We start from the raw sequence: 20261 nt of genomic DNA, 5'->3' as shown, positions 1-20261 counted from the left end.
CCCACCCACCTTGCTGTTTGCTCTTCGTTTCTCGCTTGGTCACTTTAAGCAAATAATGTTTCGCTACGCATTGGTCTCTTCATTATAGCCCTCTTGAGCTGTGCTCGATGCTTTTTTTTTTACTTGCTTTCGTCTCATAATGTTGCTGCAGCTGCTGCAGTTCTCTAGGTCCAATCGCTGCGTGTTTTTTTTTTTGGAATATAACGTTGATTCCGTAGTGCTCTCTTGTTTGGTGGCTCCCCGCGCTGCCTTTCCACTGTTCTTTACACGGCTTTTCTCCATTTTCCTCCGTTTTTTCTTTGTGGTTTCTGCTTTGTCAGGTGTCCGTGTGTATGTGCGTGGTGCTTCTATATCTCTCTGTGCGGGCTAGAGGAGACGTACGCGCAGGATCAAGTGGTAACGCGCGAATGTCGTTTCTTCCTCCCCTGTGACGAACAAACGAAAGAGAAAAAGCCTCATTGTCTACCTTCTACCCCCCCCCCCCCTTCAAAAAACAAAACAACAACTTGCGGTTGTCACGACCAATCCTTCGCCTATAACGGTACAGAGGTATCTACGCTTCTCCTGCGCGCTTGTCGGCATGGAATAGAGATACAAAGAAAGCACGCAGAGAAAGGGGAGGTAGTGCACGCGCGCGACCCACTTTATCTGTACACTATTGCCCCGACTTGCGTCCTTCGTGGCTGAGTGGCTGCGACAGTCAGGAATCAGTGAGCCAGGGGAATTCTTGAAACAGTGCAACAACCAGGATCCACATCTCATGTCGGTATCTCTTAGTGTTTCACATTTTAGAACAAATCCTTTTTTTTTAAATCCCCCTTTCCTTTGCCGGGTTTCCTTTGATATGCGCGCTGCCCTTCACCATCTCTCCTCTACTGACCACACCTCTCTGCCTACGAGCACTTGGCTAATTATGTCGATCGACGGTGTTGCCGCGTGCTTCTCTCCTCCTCTCTCACAATGAAGAAATTCTCGGGACCGGGGTGCCGTTGTAGTCTGGCTATCATTATCCCTTTCAGCAGTTTAGTCCCGTCTCACGGCTCTTGTCATTGACTCGCCAGGATCGGCTTTGCGCTCTCCGTTGACACTAGAGCACTCGGTTGCCACTACCCCTTCCGTGTCTCCTCTCCTTCCTCTCACACACACACACACACACACACACACAATTCCCTCGTCCCTACACGTTCACGCTTTTGGAAAAAAAAACAAGCATTTTTCTGTCTCGTGGTTGGAGGGAGGAGGATACAGTTGTCCAATGAACGCGTCGTCGATATTGCTCACGCCGTCGGCGCCGCAGCGGTCAGACGGCACCGGATCGTCTTACCTAGCCTCTTCACCGCTGCTGGTCGATGTGGTTCCGTTCGAGCCTTCGCTGCAACGCTTGTTGCACGCGAAGGTCTCCACGGAAGAGCAGCTCTGTAGCTATTCACTGCAGCAGGCGTACCGCGGGTTGCTGTACGGTGTCCGTGCGGCCAGGCTAACCTTGACGGGTGTAGAGACCGTAAGCACGCATCATGGACTGGCGGTGGCTTCAATCAACGGTGGCGCAATGCATAGCGCCACTACTGATAAAGCGGTGGCGACCATGGAGGCATGCGTGCTTCGCGGATGGCAAGCGGCGCTCTATCGTATGTCTCTCGCGGCTACCCGCTCCGCTGCGGACATGAAGTGTGTCATCTTCCTGAGCACCCAGATTCTCTGTAACCCAGCGACGGCGTACGGTGAGGGAAACGAGCGTCCGTGTTGCAAAGACCAGTGGACGCAGGCTTTGCTGCACGGGTTGCCATTGAGAGATGACATGAGAAACAGCGCTGATCAGAACGAGCTTGATGAACGATTTTCTCGTCTGGTGCAAGCGAATCGGCGGTACCAGATTGGCTTTCTGATTTTGCTGTCAAACACGCTCCGCATGGTGGCCAACGGCTCCGTTGAGAGCCAGCGGTTGTGTGCCGAACACGCAGAGTTGTTTACCGGCATTGCACGAGTGCTGGTGCCGAAAGTCGCGCAGTGCGTGGAAGAGTCATTGCGTGAGGGTGTCATGCACGCTGCAAAGAAAGCGGATGCGGTCGGTGCCGCCCCGATCCCAAGCCGCTTGGCAGTGGAGTTCAATAACCTGGTGATACACTGCGGGCTTTGGCTGACCACGGACGTGCTTATGGCGCATACAGACGCCAATGTGGATGCAGCTGTGGACGGAAAGGGGGAAGTAGCAGTGAAGACACGGAAGCAGAGAAGACGCCCGCTTGTGCTCGATGGTGACCAACCAGCGTGCCTGTGGGGGTGTGTCACAGTGGTTCGCAATGCTCTGCGACGCGGTTTGAATTGGCTTGCGATGGAGTTTGACAAGGGCGGCTCCCGCAGAGCACCGAGTCCCGCAACGGCGTTGCTGTTAGCCGTCTCACAACAGCTCGAGCAGGTTTTTGCAGACGTGATCAAGCAGGAGGAGCTGCTGCAGAACGCGCTTCTCAACGCGACGCGCGAGTTCAATAGCGAGACATCGCTGAACGTGCGCAATCTGAAAGAGATGACATGGGTCCAGACACTGCAGATGTGCTTTCTTGTTCGGAGTTTGACTAGCGTATGGGTCGCTGTCCATGGGGGTCTGGGCTTGTCGACAACGTCAACCCATCTAGTTCTCCAAACGAACAGGGATGTTTTGATGCTCATGGCTAGTACTCTTCTCCGCCTGCCCGCCTCAGAGGATTCAAAAGAGAGCGAGCGTACAAACTTTATGGCGACAGATGCGGCATTGGGTGCTTGCCTCGCGCTTGTCGCGGCCGCGCCCACCGCAAAACAACAAGCACAGCTCTGGTCCACAGACAGCACAGTTACACAGCAGATCCACAGTCTTTTGGTGCAGCGGGCCTTCCGGTACCGCAATGCGCGGGTGCTCCGGCTAGCCTCGCTCCTTTCGCGCGCTGTTCTGGATGCGTCAGTGTGTGACGGTGCCCTTGCCGGATTCGCGGCAGACTCGTCCGACCAGCTTCTAGAACTACTCGAGAACGAGGACGACGCCGCGTCCCGATGCGTCGGAGAACTGCTCTGCGTGTCTATCCTCGAGCAGCCGTATCGTCTTATACCCGCGTTGTTTCGTATGCTGCAGCATGGCAGCGCGTGCACCCGGCGACATGTGCTGGAGCTGTTGAGTAACCTACCGGATCTCGTCTCGGAGCAGCATACCGCCGAGAGGAGGGCTAGTGAAGAATGTTTGACAGACTCCAGCGCTCCGGATACCGTGGCGGTGTGGACTGCAGGAGGTGGCAAGTCTGCAGATGCGCGTCGTCGCAACGTACTGAGACTACTAGCAGAGAATCTTTTTCTGCAACTCCAGGACGAGGAGCTGTGCGTGCGTTTGCTGAGCTCGTCCTTGTTTGCCAAAGTGCACCCAGAGGATGTGCTACTCCCCCTCATGAACCTCTGTGTGCAGCGAGATTCTGCAGGGCGGAAGCAGAGCGCGGCGCTGTCGGCGCTGACTTCTGTTTTAACGGCACACACAGACACAGTGGATACGTACCTGTTGCTGTTGCAATGCGGGTATCAGTGCCACCTGGCGGTGATGGGTGACACGTCCATGGGTGCAGAAATACCTCTGGGCACCCAGAAGAATGTCGAAAATGGAGGAAACAAGGAAATCCCTACTGCGGTGTGTCGACCCACCCCGCAAACCCCAGGAGACATTTTATCACAGGCCCTCCTCTACTCACCTGACAGCGCTGGAGTAGAGGCGCCTAATCCCTCTTCGGCACCCGCGTCGATGTCGGTGACAGCGGGCGAGCTGGATGGTTCATCTTCTGACGCGCACGCTGGCAGCCACCGTCGTAAAGAGGCGCAGTTGCAGTCCGCGCTGCTGACGATTACGGATTGCTGGGTGCGTTCGGCGGCGCCGTGCTGGACCTACGCGGGCCATTCCTTCCCTCTCTTTCAGTTCCTCGCCCGCGAGGCATATTGCGGAGTGCGTCACAGCACAGCCCACGGCATCGGCGACTCTGGTGCGCCTGATGAGGAGCGGGTGCAGTGGGCGATGAGGTATACGCTCCGGCTGACCGCAACGCTCACTGGCGCCCTTGACGGGTGTGTCTCGCCTGCTGATAATGCCCTCATCCGCGCGCTGCACCTTCGCGCCCTGTGGGACACATTCTTCGCACGTCCGCCCGACACCGAAGGGCCACCTCATGATTTGTGGACCCGCACTATTTACAGCGCAGGAGGTGAAGACAGTGGGAATGCAGGAGCGTCGTCAACCCTTCACGCCGTGCTGCTGCCGCTCCTATGTCTACGCAGTTGCGCGTCTAGCATGTTTGCGGCTGCACCTCTCACAGTTCTCGAACAGGAAGTAGAGCCGTCTGAGAAGAATGACGACAGTGACGAGGACAACATATCCAATGTTCTACGCCGTCTGTGGCAAGTTCTCTGGCACGGTGTGACGAACGGGACGGACTCGAGCGCAGCGTTTTTTGCCGCGTATCCAGACATTCAGCGGGTCCTGTTGGAGGTGCTGTGCCGGTTTCCGCCGCGCCTGTTCTTTCAGGCATGGACGCGGTGGATAAAGACCCAAGACGCCTGCGCTCCCACCGCTATGACCTCATTGGACCATAGGATGACGGCACAGCGGCTGTTTTCGTATCGAGTCTACCTGTTCGGGATTTCTTCCTACCTGTCCGCGGCGAGTGTGATGATGACATCGCGGCAAAGCGACCCGCCAGCGTCGGCTGCGGCGCCGGTGACAGGGGAGCACAGGCACGGCTCAATCACTGACTTCCGGGTTGTTTTAGAGTACCGCGCCACGCTGGAGCATCTCTTGAGCGTCGCTTTACCCCAATGGCTGATGGCGGAGGAGGAGTGCGTGTCTCTTACATTGCCAGCGGGGCAGCAATCGGATGTGACAGAGGCGACAAGCGCAGCGAACCCCGTGAGAGCCAGCGGCCAATGCTCAAATAGGCAAGCGGTGTCCATGAGGCAGCGGCTGTGCGCGGCTGCTGTCGACGCTGGAGCTGTCATTGGTGTCGTGGGGCTAACCCCACTCGAGTCCTTGCCAGCCTTTTCTGGTTCACCGACTTCTGGCGACGGTGACGCCTCGGTGCTTTACGCTCTGTGTGACAGCCTCCTCGAGAGGCCACTGATCGAGTTGGCGAAGGCGTACCGAGAGCACGAGTCGGCGAGGTTGAAAGAACGGCCCATACAGGATGACGTCGCCAGTGAAGCGCAGTGGACCCTGCAGCTAACACGGTTCCAAGTATGCGTTCGCATTCATGAGTGCATGCTGCGCGCCATTTCTTACCACCCTGTCGACTCGAAGGGGCTTCTGCTGTCCTGGTTTCGCAGATTTCTCCGCTCGTTGGTGGAGTTGTCGAACGCGGCGTGCCGAAGCGAGGCGGGGCGGGGCCCGCACAACTGCCGTGTAGCTGTCGATGCGTGCAGTCTCATTTTTCATGCTGTATTGCTGACGCACAAGCTCGGCAACGCGCCAATTTGTGCTTCCAGCAACGCCACGGGAGACACGTCTTCGGCCCCATCGCCGCTCCTCCTCCGGCTTGCGTGGGAAGAGAGGGAGGCAATCGTGAGCTTCGCCGTCGGGTGCGTGCGGTTCATGGCGTCGGCAGCAGTGCAAACAGCTGGCGTCCGCCTCCTTTCTGGACTCCTTGTCGCTGCTCCGGAGCTCTTCGTCACCGCAGAGGAATCGGGCACACAGGCGACTACGTCGATGTTTCCCTTGAGTCCTAGTGCATCAGCTTCATGCCGGAGCTCGTTCTCAGACGCTCACTGCCCTCTAAGCTTTGCGGCGTCTGCGCTGCGTGGGATCGCTCTCATGCACGCTGATCGCCCCACTCGTCTTCTGGCCGAGGAGGTGTTGCAGATGCTGGAGAAAGCTGCGGCAGCGACAGCTGGATGATCCCTGGCAACAGGAGCGAGAGAAGGGAGAGGGGGATGGGGAGAATTGTGGCCTGTGGCAGGGAGTAACACACGGGCTCACCAGGGTAAACACACAAGACAAGGCCACCACTCACGTAGTTCTGCACACATACCTGATGCCTATGCACTGATGGCGTAGCGCTCTCAATGAACAAGAGCAACTCGCGAAGGCGAAGCGGCAGTGCACATCTGGACTGAGCTTTATGCACATGCACTGACACACAAAAAATGAAAAATGCGTATCAAATACATCCGCCGTCGAATGGTCGTGGTGGCAACATCTTTTCAAGTTCGTGGAAGGCGTCCGTGCTATTGTTTTTTTTTTTTTGTAACGTGTGCTGTGATGGGTTTCTGTGTTCGTCTCTCTTCGCGTGGCCGTTCTCCATTGCCTCTCCCCTATGCCGCTGCATCTATTGAGGCAATAGACTTCCACATCGGGCTCTCTCTGTGCGAGGGTAGCTGCACGTGTTTGTGTGTCTGTACGTGGGTGCGGCCGTTACATTGCCGTGTTTGCGCTTGTAAAGGTTCATCGTACTCTGTGAACTGCTACTCTTCTTAATCCCAATCTTACGTTATCTTCGAATCGCGCGCCTGCCTCCCCTCTTTTTTGTTTTTTTTTCGAAATGGGCTTGCGCTCTTTCAAGATGATCACGCCTTTGCTGCTGTCGTCATGAAAGCTTTAGTAGAGAGAACGAGAAAACTGAGACCCCGGCGACCCTGTTGTGCCTCCTCCCCCCCCCTCCTTCATTCCCCCATCCCCCATCTCTCGCGGGAATAGACGCTTTGGGGGTTTCTTCTGAGAGCTGTCACTGAGAACCGCGGCCTCTCTTGTGTCCCCGCTCTTCTTCGCTTCCAAGTGACCGGTTTCTCCGTCACGGGTCTTCTTCAGCAACTGAGGAAGCGACGACTCTCGTATTACCTATTGTGCCACTGATGGCCGCTCACCCTACGGATACCGTTATCCCGTGGCGCGTGCTGCGCCAATCTCTCAAAGCCAAGGTGAGCCTTGCGATGACACTGTGCGGTGGTCAGTGCTTTCACTGGTACCCAACGTCGCGCGGCACTTTTGTAGGTCGTATTGGGCACGGCGTCTTTGAGCTGCGCGAGGTGCGTTGTCCGGCCAAGCTGGAAAAAATGAAGGGTCTGCAGCGCGAAGAGTCTGAGTCTCCTGTCTCGCCGCCGGGGAAGTCCAAGAGGGAGGCAGCCTCCTCTTCTGCCAGTTGGGAGTCCGTTGTCAGAGGTCTCCCCTGGTACTCATGCTGCTGGATAGAGTACCGTCGACTCTGGCCGCTTGGGGACCAACCAACCCCCACCGGAAAGAAGCGTACGAGCCCGCTATTCTCGTCCTTGCGCACCAGTGCATCCCCGGCCTCTACTGCAGAGGAGAGCGATGAGGATATGCTGTGCCGCTTTCTCTCTCTCGACGTAGACCTTGACCAACTATGGCGTAGCTGGACGGACTCGCCACAGACTCGCGAGCATCCTCTGGTGGCATACCTTGTAGGCAACGGCCTCCAACAGCGATCCTTGCCTACCTCTCAGGATCAGCGTGACTGCGAGCACGACGAAGCGGGGTCGAAGCTGTACATTCCTATCCGCCACGTTCGGCAGGATTTGCACTCGTGCCTTTTCTCCTTTTTGTGTTCGCAGAATAATAACGTCACGCGTATAACGAGCATGGTTTACACACTCTGCCGCGCCTATGGCGATCATTTGTGTGACGTCCAACTCGGCAGTGGGGAGGTCCGAGCAGTCCGAAAGTCTGGCCCGGAGACGCGGCCTAAAAAGACGGAACATGGCGCCCCATCGAGCGCCTCAGTAGACGAAGAGGGCGCCGTGGTCTCTCTTCCTCTGAAGTTGTCAGACTGTAGGACCGAGGCATCCGAATGGCTGGCGATGCACAGCTTCCCCTCTCTTGAGCAGCTTTCGACGGCAACGGAGGAGAAACTGCGCCAACTAGGCTTTGGCTACCGCAGCAAGTACCTTGTAGATACCGTCACCTTCCTCCGTACGCAGTTGCCCCCACGAGAGCTGCAGGACCCTGACGCGCTGACTGGGCAGACGTGCCTCCCTCCCCACCTACTGTGGCAACACAGGGGATGTTATCAGAACGCCTTCTACTCGGTAGTTCTGGGTCATCACAGCTGTCACTACCACCACCAACGCGACATGCTTCTCCTTTTGCCGGGCGTGGGGCGCAAGGTCGCCGACTGTGTGGCGCTCTTTGCACTCGGCCGTACTCACCTCGTCCCCGTGGACACACACATGGCACAGGTCGCGGTGGAGTACTTGGTTTCCCCGAAGTTCACCGCGGCTAGTCGCAAGCGTTCTCGTGCAGGTCGCTCATTGTCGGAAGAGGAGCGCCACTCATGGGAGGATGTGCTGGTGGAGTGGGGTAAGCAGGCAGAGGTTCTCAAGAGGAAAAAGAGAGGTGCATCGCCGGAGTCTGTGCATGCAGTTAAAGCCGGAGCAAGGGCTGCGCCGGTCACACTACGTTCCTCTAAAACAACCCCTGTGCCGCCATTATACCAGCAACACCACAACGCCATTCAAGACGCCTTCTGGATGACGTTTGGCGACTACGCGGGGTGGGCGCACAGCATTCTGTTTTACTACCGCATGCGCAAGTGACTCGCCATCTCACAGCAAAAGACTTCGCCGAGGCGCACGACGTTGGGCTCCCCTTACTGGGAATATGCGCAGGGATGTATGGCAGCCCCTTTGTGTTGGTGTGTGTTGAGGACGGCTCATTGCATTTCCTGTGATCACAGAATATTTGTTTTTCCCTCTCTTACAGGCTGGTAAACAAACAAAACAAAAGGATGTCCGGCGGAAGAGAAAGGAAAAAATAAAATACAACTACACCCGCCCCATCTCTGTTTTCTCCCTCACAGAAGTGAAGTCGCTTGGCAGATGGGAAGAAACACCCCCCTTCTTCCAAAGGCTTGCGATTCTCGGACACGCAATCCTACTGCTCTATCCGGGGTTTCGCCCTCCCCCACCTGCGGAGTGCGCTCGCTCTTTCTCCCTCTCCCTGCGTGCGTGCGTGCGTGCGTGCGTTTTCGTCGTCGCTTGGATGGCCGTCACCCCAATTTCGATATCGGGCACGTCATGCTGCGCAATGTCGGGTAAAGCTTTAAGTGTCCCACCACGCGCAGACAAGGTCTGCGGTCGTTTGCGAATGTGAATTGACACCACAACTGCGGTGTCGCCTCGCAAAAGGCTGCGTGTCTTTATATTGCATCACTTCTTTCCTTCCCCACTCGTTTCACCTCATGCCCTTCCCCCCCCCCAAAAAAAAAAATGAGTAACCCTCCACTTCTTTGATGACGTCTCCTCTTTTTTCTTTTTTTGGGTGTTTCTAAACACAGCGAGACGCCTTTGATCACTACTCCCTGTACTCCATTTCTGTAGTGTATTTTCAAAATGAACAGTGCTGTGATCCTTTTGGGAGGGGCGGACGGTGGCTCCTCGCTCTAGCACTTAGCATGGCGGCTGCTTTCGTGCAGACTGTCGCTTTACCTAACCAGCAGGCGAGGGATATTTCGCGGATCGCTCTGCTTTACCTCGGATGTTGTGAGCCTTACTCAGCCCGGAGCTACCGACGCTAACGAGACCCACTAAGAGGTATATTCGAGATCACGAGAGCCTATCGGCCAGTGACAAGGGAAACTTGACCTGCTCTCAGAGAGTTTTCACTACCCCACTCCTTTTTGGCGCTTTGTTGATCATGAATCTGAAAACGTGAGCGATAGTTGGGTGGAATCAGCGGTTGCAATCGAAAAGACACACACACACACAGTGCCCATTTCTTTATGTTTTCCCCAGCTCGATAACCGTCGTCATGTTTGTGGGATAAGCGACGCGTATGACTGCACCCATCACCCATTTCCTCTTGGCGACATACGGTGGCGTATTCGCCCGGGCAATTAGGCGGACCTCAATTGCGGTGTTGCCCACCCTCTCTCGTGTGAGTTTTTCAAGCGTGCCTACTTTTTTTACTGGGTTCAATGTTTGCCGTATCATGGTGAGCACTGCATGCTTTCTCTTTTGCCCCCCCCCCCCGCCCATCCCTTCTCTTCCCCACCTCGAAATAAAAAAACGGCACCGACGAAACCGGTGAAATCTTGTTTTTTTTTACAGAAATGCGCTATACGCAGGAAGTCCGGCGTATTTATACCCGTGGGCGGTCGAAGTGTGCACTTAAAGAAAAAAAGATAATTATTTCTTCTGTTTGGCCTACTGGAGAGAAGCCACGGCTTCACGCGCAGGTTGGTTCTCGTGGACATTTGACTGCATCCACAGAAGGCATTTTTTCCTTGAGGGGGGGAGAATAATAACAATATATATATATATATATATATTTATTTATTTATTCATCACAAGTGAGTGATGGCCGGAGCTGCTTTATTTGTCGGGGCACCGCGCCCCTTGAGCGCGCATTCGGGAGTATAGCCTCACCGAGCACACCTTGAAAGTCACAATCACTTCATGTCTTTTTCTCTCCTGCTATCCGTTTTGCATCCGCGAATGCATGAACTCTCGTTTTTTTAAGTGTTGTCTAGCGTGGCGCAGTGAAAGAGCAACGTCACTCATGAGAAAGGGGGTTTAAGAAGAAGGGAAAGACGTGTGCGTGAAAAAAAAATATATGCGTGTTTATGTCTCAAGTGTATCGCATTTTCAAAAGAAAAATGTTATAGAGGTGTGGGTGGATTTGGTGATAGTGGTTGGGCGATGCTGTGCTCAACCATACGCGACGAAAGTCGGACTTTGCAGAAGACTCCATCACGCCCCGCAACGATGCAGAAAGGTCGGTGCAAGCTCCTATGCCCTTCTCAGGATGCGCACGAATCGTTTCGCGTCGTTTATCTACATATGAGTATATATTTATGTTCGGGACCCCCACTTTAGTTTGAGGTGGGGTGGGGAGGGGGGTTGCCTTGACGGTGTTGCACAACGGCCTCTGTGTAGTGCTGTCAGTGAGCATGCGGGGTATTCTTTTACCTTCCCCGGTGTGCCCACCACTCGTTTCTTCTCTCCCCTCCCCTCTTTTTTTTTTCCTCTTCCACCTCTCGTACACGAGTCGCCCCTTGCGTCGTGGGGGGGTGACATGGTGACGACCATCCTGGACACTACCACACACATGATTTCCCGCCTACAGTGGTGCCGAAGGACGTAACGAACAACAAGCCTACACGTCACCACAGGTGCGCACTTACACCCAGGGTCTATTGGCCTGGGCAAGGCTTTTTTATATATCGCTAAACCGCCCACACCCTTTTTATTATATTGGATCACTCCTCGGGGGAGGGAGGGTATCGCCACTCAGTTTGATGAGCCGATGACCGCCAAACCAACGCCTAGCGCAGTCGATCTGTTGCGCTTCCTTACGCTTTCAGTCGCTGTGCACGCGGACGCAATCTGCTGCGCTGTGGACGATAACGAGGTTGCCCTTGTAGAGTCCTCTACGAATGACGAGCACCTCGAGACCCTCGAAAACGAATTGGTGGTCTTACTGGACAGGCAGCGCCGCGTGCATGCGGCTCGCTCGATGATTGCCCTGTCCCAGAATGAACGACACCGTGGCATAGAACTTCGACGACGCCCCCAACCGTTGACCCAGCAATACGGTGACAAGCGAATCCAGACGTCTCGGACCCCATCGCACAAATCTGTATCGATGATGCTTGGCACAGATCGTCGCACCACTGAGAGGCCATTCTCGAATACGGGCACAGATGAAATTGGTGCGGTGGATGAGGCAACTGCGGCGTCAACGCGCGGCCTTTCGACGGCTGCATCCTCGACCGCACCACGCACCGAACCAGAGGCCGAATCGGTCGACGCCCAAGTGGAGCGCCTCAAGGCAAACATAATGCATCTCGACCGCTATTCGCTACGTGGCAAACTCCTCCAGATAAAAAAGCAAAAGAAAGCAATCAAGGAGATTGACCTTGAGGATCTGGTGGCGAAGGTGATAGACACTTTCGAGTTTCCAGCCTCTGTGAGAGCCCTTTGGTCCAGCGAATCACCCCCGCGTTCCGATTGCTCTCGCGGATTCTCCTGTGCTGAGAAAGCAGGGACCTCTCGGAGTCGCGTACATCCTAGGGATATGAGCCTTGCTCAGCACGCGATCGGCCAAGGTGGCTTGGTGAACCATACAAACATAGACTTGTTGTTGACACGAGCATGCCAGCGGCTATCTGGGCGTGCTGCAGACGCACTCCGGGCGTTGTCATCAACGAACGTCTCCGACGAAAGCGCTCCGGCGCATTTGCTGGGCTGTGTGGTTTACGCAGGTGAGTTCGACTCCAGTGAAAGCACCGACCTCGCGGCGGTGCAGCAATTGCAGACAATGCCCCGCAACACCCTTTCCCGTTTGTATGCCCAGTGTCTGCGTACCAGCGTCTTCGAGGCAGACCTGGACGAGCGGTGCTTCGGCGCTCGTGGCACCGTTTTGGCCGCTCAGGATTTTAACGCCCTACCTACAGACTGGGCCACCGCACAGTCGCTAAGTCGAGTGCCACTGGATGAGATCCTGCCCCCTGCTCAGCATTTGCTGACACCCCGCTTCAGCTTTGCCGACGTGGCGGAGCTCAAGCGACTGCAAGCGAAGCGAGTGGAGTTGCAAGAGAAAATTGTGAGGTTTCTGGTGGACGGGCAGGAAAAGGAAGCGGAGCTTTTGCAAGGCATAGCCGGTAGTGGGCAGGATCGCGTGGCCGCCGCAGCGCGTTTGGCGCTGGCGGAAGTGGCCTCTCCTTCCACATCGCCACACACGTGGAGGACTTTGCTCCTGCCGCGTGACGATGAAGGTTGACCAGCCCTCGAGTTTGTTTCTAGATCAGCCTTCAAGAGCACTCACTGTGGCGTACTAACATTCGAAATACTTCCGGCTCTCTGCTCTCTCTCGCGATATTTGTATCGCATTGACATTTGGCTGTATCCCTCTTTTCCCACGATGCTCGCAGGCAGTGGAGTGAGTGCCTTCTCTCTCTCTCTCTCTCCCTAGTAGAAGCTTCCGAGTGTTGTTTCACAAACACACATACACCGACGCCCGAATATACTACCTGCGTCTGTGGGTGGTGCAGGCCGCTGGTTGATGTTTATATATAGTTTTTGTGCCTGTGTGTGTGTGTGTGTGTGTGCGTGCTGGTGGAGAGGCTTTCTTCCCCTTTTCTTGTCTTCTCATAAATAACGAACCCCTCCCCTCCCCTCCCTACAGCATTACCTCCTATTCCACCGCCACGTGGACGCACCCGCTCCAGATTCTTCGTGGCGTTGTCACCGCTGATAGTGAGGAGGTATATTAGCGAAGTCAAAGGTTCAATGATGAAGCATCTGTATGACTAGCTAAAAAAACAACATCAGCTGTCTTTAGAGAGGAAGCCTCGCTCTCATCAAGCGGACCCTCCCCCCCCTCTCTCCCCTAACAAAAAAAACGATATGGTGCGCGTAGTCGCATCTTTTGGGAGATGTTCGTTACAGGGACCACAGACCTATCAAAGAGCATTCGAAAGCGACTGAAAGAAACGGTCTTTTGATCGTGAGTCACAATCTTGTGTTTGTGGCCCACTTAGCAACTCGTCCTCGAATGAGTCCATTGGACTCGACATCCTTCATGCCGGTGCGTTAGCCACGTATGCGTCTGCCCAGCTTTCCCCCAGTCGTGATGCCGTTTTTTTCATTCATGTCATTGCTCACTCACTCTCTGTCTCACACCCTCCACCCGCGATATTTGCATTTTCGTTTTCAGCATTCGTCAAACAGTTGGATCGCATACCCTCCCCCTTTTTTTTGTTTGTTTTCTCTTTTCCCCTCTCCCCTTTCTATTAGGAGATTATTTGTGTGCTCCTTCGGTATTCACTTCGTGGGTACCGTTTTCCTCGCCCTTTCCTCTCATACACACACAGACACGCACACATACATCAACTCACGCTGTGCCACACTTTCTCGTCGGGCTGCAGTCTGTTTTTTTTTACTTTATAAAGCTGTTTTTTTTTTGACTCACATTAGACCCTCTTCCGGCGTGTGTGTCATTCAACCCCCCCCCCCTTCTTCGGCACGCCTCGGCTCCTCCTCTTTCTTCCCGCCTCTCTTGCTGTGTGTGTGTGTAGAGGAGGTATCGAGCAGAGCAGCTGGAAAACTGGGGAGACATACAGACGCACTCCCGCGGCCAACCCCTCCCCCCATAAAAACGAACCAGACGGTGAAAATCTCGATAAAGCTCCCCGCATATCACCTGCACGTGATATTCATAGGATCCTGATCGCTGTTTTTTTACCCCCCCCCCTTCCCCCCCTCTTCCCCTCCCTCTCCTCCCTCGACACTAATAAAGGGGTATAAGCGCAGACCACAGTGGTGCTTTCGGGGGCCGAGCCGAAAAAGTGGTGCGACTCTCTACGCACCCCTTCCTCTCCCTCTCTTTGCAGAGAATCAGAGCCTTGAAAACACCTGTGCTTGTTGGTGTGCGTGTGTGTGTGTGAGTTGTAGGGGAGGAAAAGGTAAACACAAAGGATCTGTGAACAATACACCGTTTCACTCTTTTTTTTTTCACCATTATCTTGTCTTTTTTTTTCTTCTCACGTGCCCCATTTTTTCCGTTTCTCCGCTCGGAATCGATCTTCCCCGCTGCGTATGGGGTGTGGAGCACTACGCCGTTTTTCTACGTGAGTCGTTTTCTGTAAGCGCTCGCGGGGACCTTGAGAGTTTGCTGCGGGTAGGTCTTGCAGCCATCCCCCACGGTTCTGTTGTTACGGCAAGCATATTAGGTTTATGCTTCAGGATGCACGTTGCCAGCTTGCCTTGCTTCTTGGATTCGGCGCCGCGGTGAGGCCTGATCGCCGGCGGCGGCGTGCGGCGAAGTGCTCGAGCTCACTTGGTGTGCTGCTTAAACGCGTGCATTTCCTTCTCCTTTTCATTGCACTCGGTGTGTGCTTGATGTGCGACGTGGACGCACAGTCTTTTCTATACGATCCTGCGGCAGACTTGACAGCCGGAGAGAGAGTTCCCAAATTAACCCCTTCGCAGAGCCTCGCGCTGCACTACACCTTTCCCGGCCAGAGCTTAGCACTTCTAGCAATGGCGAATGGACATGTGCACGCCTATGACCTGGAGCGGGGATACCATGTGTGGTGCTCCGGTACTGGCGGCGATATGCACGCGGTAACGATAGAACAGCCACCGTCGGAGGAGGCGATCCTGCGCGACCCGCTAGCACTTCCGTTTTTTGTACGCGGCAATAGTCTATTCACGCACATCCCCTTTTCAACCAACCACCAGCTTTCTACTCGGGACACATCGGAAGGTTTTGAAGAGTTGCCGCGGTACATGCGGCCGTACTTTTTCATGAACATTTCGACGCTGCTGAGGCGCCAGGCAGTGTTCGTTGGCGGCACGGATGTGTATGTCACGACCTCGGTCCAGGTAGCGGATCTCGACCTAAGCTCGGGGCGCAGTGTGGGTTCTCGGGATGCCCACTCGCAAGGCTTCAGGAGCTGCAATTTCACTAGTAGTTCGCTGGATGGTAACTCAACTAACGAGTCCAAAGGCGTTCTGCACAATGAGCTCCTTCCTCTATTGCACATTGTGCGCTACAACATCGTCTTGCATGCAGTGAAAGCAGGGGAGTACAGCTGGTCGATGCGTCTCTCGCAGCTGCGCATGTTGCCTCATGCAGCCATTCAGTCCAGCTTCCCGCCACATTTCTCTGCGCAGGCTTCCGCCGATACGTCATCGATGAGCCCCGGGGACAGTGAGAGAGAGGAAACCCCGCGTTTTTTCTCACAGTTTGTGCGCAACATGTTTGATTACGATGACGTGCATGCGATGAATATGTCCCACATGCGCGTTGCAGACCAGGAGAAAAAGTTGGCTCGTGTGCAGCAGGCCTCCAGGCCATTGTGGACGAGCAAATTGCAGCGTCGGCGTACTCATGCTGCAGAGTATCTCAGCCGCATGGTTAGTCTACATCAGCTCAATGCAAGTCATGTCAGCCTCCAAAGCATCCACGATGGGACGACGGCGTGGACTTCGGCCCTGCCAAACGTCACATGTGAGTCTTGCTCACGTGGGACTACTGCGGGCGCTCCATCCTCAGACTTGATTCTTGTGAACGCTGCGTATGTGTGGGTGAGCGGATCAGATGAAATCTTCCGCATTCCAGTTCTGCGTTGGGCTTTAAACAGCGTACTGGAAAAGGACGGGGGCCTCCACACGCCCTCCAAGGAGGACGCAGGCATTGGCACACATGAGTGTCAACCGCGGCTCTTGCCAACTTCGCCCACTGGGACACTTCTTTCCACAAGCCATGCAGCCGGAGATCTGCAACTCGTACCACGCCTCGAATGCGGTCACGTTGGGTTTCCCTGCGGTGTCGACCGTTGTGCGGTCCCTGGATGGTCTACCGATGACGTCGAGGCTGATGAACGCGAGGAGAGGGAGCTCGCAGCGTACTATGATCAGCACCTTCGATGGGGGGAGCAGTCTTGGTCTTCGTGTTCACTGCAGGAGGCATTCACCGAGGAAGTGGATGGTCGGCGGTTTCCAGTGATTGGATCCCTAACGCCATCGAGAAATGAGACGAGTACGCGAGGCGTTTACTCCAGCCAGAGACCGATAAGCCCTGTGGACTATTCGGGTGCAGTGGTAAAAACTGGCTTGGCGTGGCGCACGGCCGCTGTCATCTCCTTTCACGTGCTGTGCCTCGCCGTCTCCATCGCGTTTTTGTGTGCTGGCGTACCCCCGCGTGGGCAGCTGCAGCGTGCCTGGACCCAGGCCGACCGCAGTCGTGACAGAGTGTCCTACACCTCTTCCTCTCGTCCGCAGTCAGCACAGCTTGTCCCGCAAGACCTCCTCTCCCCGTCTGGTGAATTAAGCACCCCCTTTAGCCTCGTTCTCGACAGCACACCGATGGACGCTCATGGTCTCTTGAAAAAGCCGACAGGCCAGGATTCTGCGGGCTCCGACTCACTTCATTGCCGGGATCGTTCGCACTCTGCGGTCATGGGACATGACCAGTTCGAGCAGCTTTACAAGTCTCCGCCTCACTCGGCTTGGGTGAATCCGACGCCAGAGCAGTTGTACACAATGATGCGGGAGGGGGATGGAGAAAAGATTTTTTCTTTGACAGACTCGAGGGAGGCTACGGCGACTGATGCCACCGCCACCTTCCCAATGTCAAGGGCTGGGTTGCCTCGCTCCTCAACGGAACCCACGGCAAAAGAGTCTCAAACGCCAGTGGAAAGCACGCTGGCAGCAGTGTCGTCAAGTCCCATCGGTGCTGTGGCAATCACCGATCCCGTTGCTGATGCCTGCAACTCTTCCAGCGACGATGACACGATCGACATCGACCTCGGCGAGCGGTGGTGGTTGCGCGCGCAGCATCCGCCGCGGCTGCGGCCGGGAACCGCGACGTCAGACGAGACGCTCTCAGATCGTGTAAGCAGCTTTAGCCACTCACAAGCCAATACAGGAACTGATGAGGAGGGGAAACTCTTTCAGCTGCACTTCAAGGTCCTCGAGAAGATCGGATTTGGTGGTGAAGGGTCTGTGTTCTGCGTCGAACACCGAGTGACACACGCCCGGTATGCTATTAAAGCGATTCATATCCACGAGCAGGATGAGGAGCGAGTGGTACAGGAAGCCGTACTGCACAGCTCCTTCGACAATGCCAACGTGGTACGCTTTTACTTTTGCTGGATTGAGGATATCGCTGTGTCGACCGCGAATCGCCTGGACCTGTGCAACCGCGACGAGGACGGATTGGACACGGCATCGTTGTCCTACAGCGACAACTCACTCGCGTTGTCCACAGTGGACAACGCATACCACCAGAAGAATGGATTCGGCTCGGCCTCGATGGCAGGCGACACCTACCGCATGCTTTTTATCCAGATGGAGTATTTCTCTCGCGGTACTTTGGCGGATTGGCTGCGTCTCCGAACGGGTTTCTTTCGCCTCGAGGTGCTGCAATACATGAAGCAAATTGGTGAGGGATTGGCTTACCTGCATAACCAGGACGTACTGCACCGTGACTTGAAGCCGACGAACATATTCGTCTCCAACAACAACATTCTCAAAATCGGTGACTTTGGTCTTGCAAAGCGACGTGGGGCTGCTGCGGGAAGCACTGGGGACTTGTCGTCCAATGTCGTGGGTGGCCATCAGGAAAGGTCAGTGGTCGGTGGCAGTCCACTCTACTGCAGCCCAGAGCAGACACGCGGTGACCCGGTAAACAAGCCCTCGGACATCTTCTCTCTAGGCATCATTGCTGTCGAGTTGCTGTGCATGTTCACCACGCTTCACGAACGCATTCGAATCTTAACCGATGCCCACCAGATGATCCTACCGGAGGAGCTCGAGGCGGAGTTCCCCGACGAAGCCCAGCTGATCATATCCATGCTGGCGAAGGATCCACTGCAGCGGCCGCCGATACGAAAGGTGTTGCGGCAGATTAACAAGCTCATTGTCAAGCTGGAAGCACAGGAGAGCGATGAGGAGGTGGAGGGAAGTCTGTTGCGCTACTCACCCGATGGGGGTGAGCACTCGATTTCTCATAGCGGCACGCGTGAGGTGGCCACCACCGAGGTCGTTGACGGTAGCGTGACAGAGAGCGCCACAATCGCGGTCGCTAACAGGGCAGGCGGCACCCGATTGCTCGCAGGTCCCATTGATCAGCGCCCTCTGGGTAGTCTTTCGATCGACAAGGATCACACCGCCAACAGCCTCACCAGCAGCTCCTGCGTGGCGATATGCGACACGCTTCCGTTACCTCAACAGGAGCGAAAGCCGCGCATGGATTCGTTACCAGTGGGGCGCCCTGAAGCGGCTACCGCTACCAGCATCGCAGTACCCTCCGCTGTGGCAACAGTCCAGTCAGCAGATGGCATCAACTCTGCACCTTTGGGGCATCGTGTCGGCAACCGCGCCAACACTTACCGCTCGCGTCAGCGCGTGACTGCGAGCCCCAATGTAGAGACAAGGGTAGGTTGCTCGATGAACTCTGAACCGTCCATGAACGGTGCCCCATCGCAGCACGAGTTGTTTCTAAGCGACCCCTATGGTACCCCGACCACCCCGGTGATGTACGTGGAAGACGCCGACCTGTCTACGATCCTGAAGCGTGACCTCCAGGATCGGAGCGTATCGGCCTCTGACTGAGTGGCTGGGACCTCATGGGGAGCTGCAAAGGGAAGTTTCTTCCTGTACGAGTCAGTCGTGTCCAACCGATCCGTTGGAACTTGCGGCGCTCCCCCCCTCCTGCTTGCCTATTGCATTTGTGCCGGATCAAGGCTGCGCTGCGTTCCGATGGTGAAGTCTTCCTTACCCCTCCTCCTTTATGATCTTTTGGCCTGTTCATTGGTGTCCCTAGCGCCCCAAATCCAATCCTTCTGTTTTTCTTCAGTGCAGCTCGCAAAACTGCTTCATACGAAATCTGCTGCGCTCTCCGTCGTTGATGGTGTCCCCCCTTTTTTCGACGCCTCTCTCTTTCTTTTCTTCCATGCGATTTCATAGCATGTGTTGATGAAAGAGATTTAGGTTCGCGCACTCGCATGCTCCCTTTTTTTTAGTGCCTCTCTCTTATCTCCCTTCTTTTCAGCCCCCCCAACACACACACACACACACTTCCCTTTTGAGTATTGAGGGGGGGGGGGGAAGGAGAACAGCCACCCCCATTTTATTGCTTTTTTGGGGGGTCTTTCATCATTGTCTGCTTTTTAAACATTTCGTGTGCGTGTGTGTGTGTGTGTGTGTGTGTATCTAGTTGTCTGTGGCTCTTTCTTTAACGCTGCCTCTTCATCTGTGTGTCTTCTGCAAAGTGTTTTTTTTCTGTATTTCTGTTCTCACTGATCCTGTCATCATCTCTCGTCTACCTTCTAATCTCACTGCTCCTGCTGGTTCTTTTCTTGAACACAGAGACACCCTCACATACACGCAGAGAGAAACAGCATATCCACATTACATGTTTTCTTTCGAGGATCTTTTTTTTCCTATCTGTTGTGGTGGTCGGGTTATCCTCTTCGATTTTTCTCACAGGTACTCTCCACGCCCTCCTCTTTTTGCGTGTGTGTATGTCTCCCCCTCTTCTACTCCCTCCCCCCCCTCCCCCACACACACACACCACGAATGTATATAAGTATATACACATATATATTTATATATGTGTATGTAATATAATATATATATATATTATATTTATATATTTATACACGTCTGTAAAGTTAGTTTTGGCGGGATGGAAGTCTACGAAGAAGAGTGTGATGAGTTGCCACAGCGATTTTTTGTCTGTTTTGTAATATGCGCTGATGTGTGCGGCTCATTCTCTCTCCAACTCTTTGCTAGCTCATTGTCGA

General features: G+C 54.8%; 4 protein-coding genes across 4 annotated transcripts; all 4 read left to right on the top strand.

Annotated features, from left to right (window-relative positions):
* Window positions 1-1255: 1255 nt before the first annotated feature.
* JKF63_01784 (uncharacterized protein) lies at window positions 1256-5890 on the top strand (the record flags this gene model as incomplete). Its single annotated transcript, XM_067897830.1, has 1 exon — window positions 1256-5890. The coding sequence occupies one exon, from the start codon at window positions 1256-1258 to the stop codon at window positions 5888-5890; it is 4635 nt and encodes a 1544-aa protein (XP_067753987.1).
* A 953-nt stretch (window positions 5891-6843) lies between these two features.
* JKF63_01783 (uncharacterized protein) lies at window positions 6844-8541 on the top strand (the record flags this gene model as incomplete). The annotated part of the gene is made up of 1 exon (XM_067897829.1): window positions 6844-8541. The coding sequence occupies one exon, from the start codon at window positions 6844-6846 to the stop codon at window positions 8539-8541; it is 1698 nt and encodes a 565-aa protein (XP_067753986.1).
* A 2710-nt stretch (window positions 8542-11251) lies between these two features.
* On the top strand, window positions 11252-12727 carry JKF63_01782 (uncharacterized protein; the record flags this gene model as incomplete). Its single annotated transcript, XM_067897828.1, has 1 exon — window positions 11252-12727. One exon carries the CDS (start codon window positions 11252-11254, stop codon window positions 12725-12727), a length of 1476 nt encoding a protein of 491 aa, XP_067753985.1.
* A 1955-nt stretch (window positions 12728-14682) lies between these two features.
* Window positions 14683-19068, top strand: JKF63_01781 (uncharacterized protein; the record flags this gene model as incomplete). Its single annotated transcript, XM_067897827.1, has 1 exon — window positions 14683-19068. One exon carries the CDS (start codon window positions 14683-14685, stop codon window positions 19066-19068), a length of 4386 nt encoding a protein of 1461 aa, XP_067753984.1.
* Window positions 19069-20261: the final 1193 nt, after the last annotated feature.

Source organism: Porcisia hertigi, chromosome 34 (assembly GCF_017918235.1).
Source record: "Porcisia hertigi strain C119 chromosome 34, whole genome shotgun sequence".
In the NCBI taxonomy this organism is placed as follows: domain Eukaryota; phylum Euglenozoa; class Kinetoplastea; order Trypanosomatida; family Trypanosomatidae; genus Porcisia; species Porcisia hertigi.
This window is presented reverse-complemented; position numbering and strand designations above follow the sequence as displayed.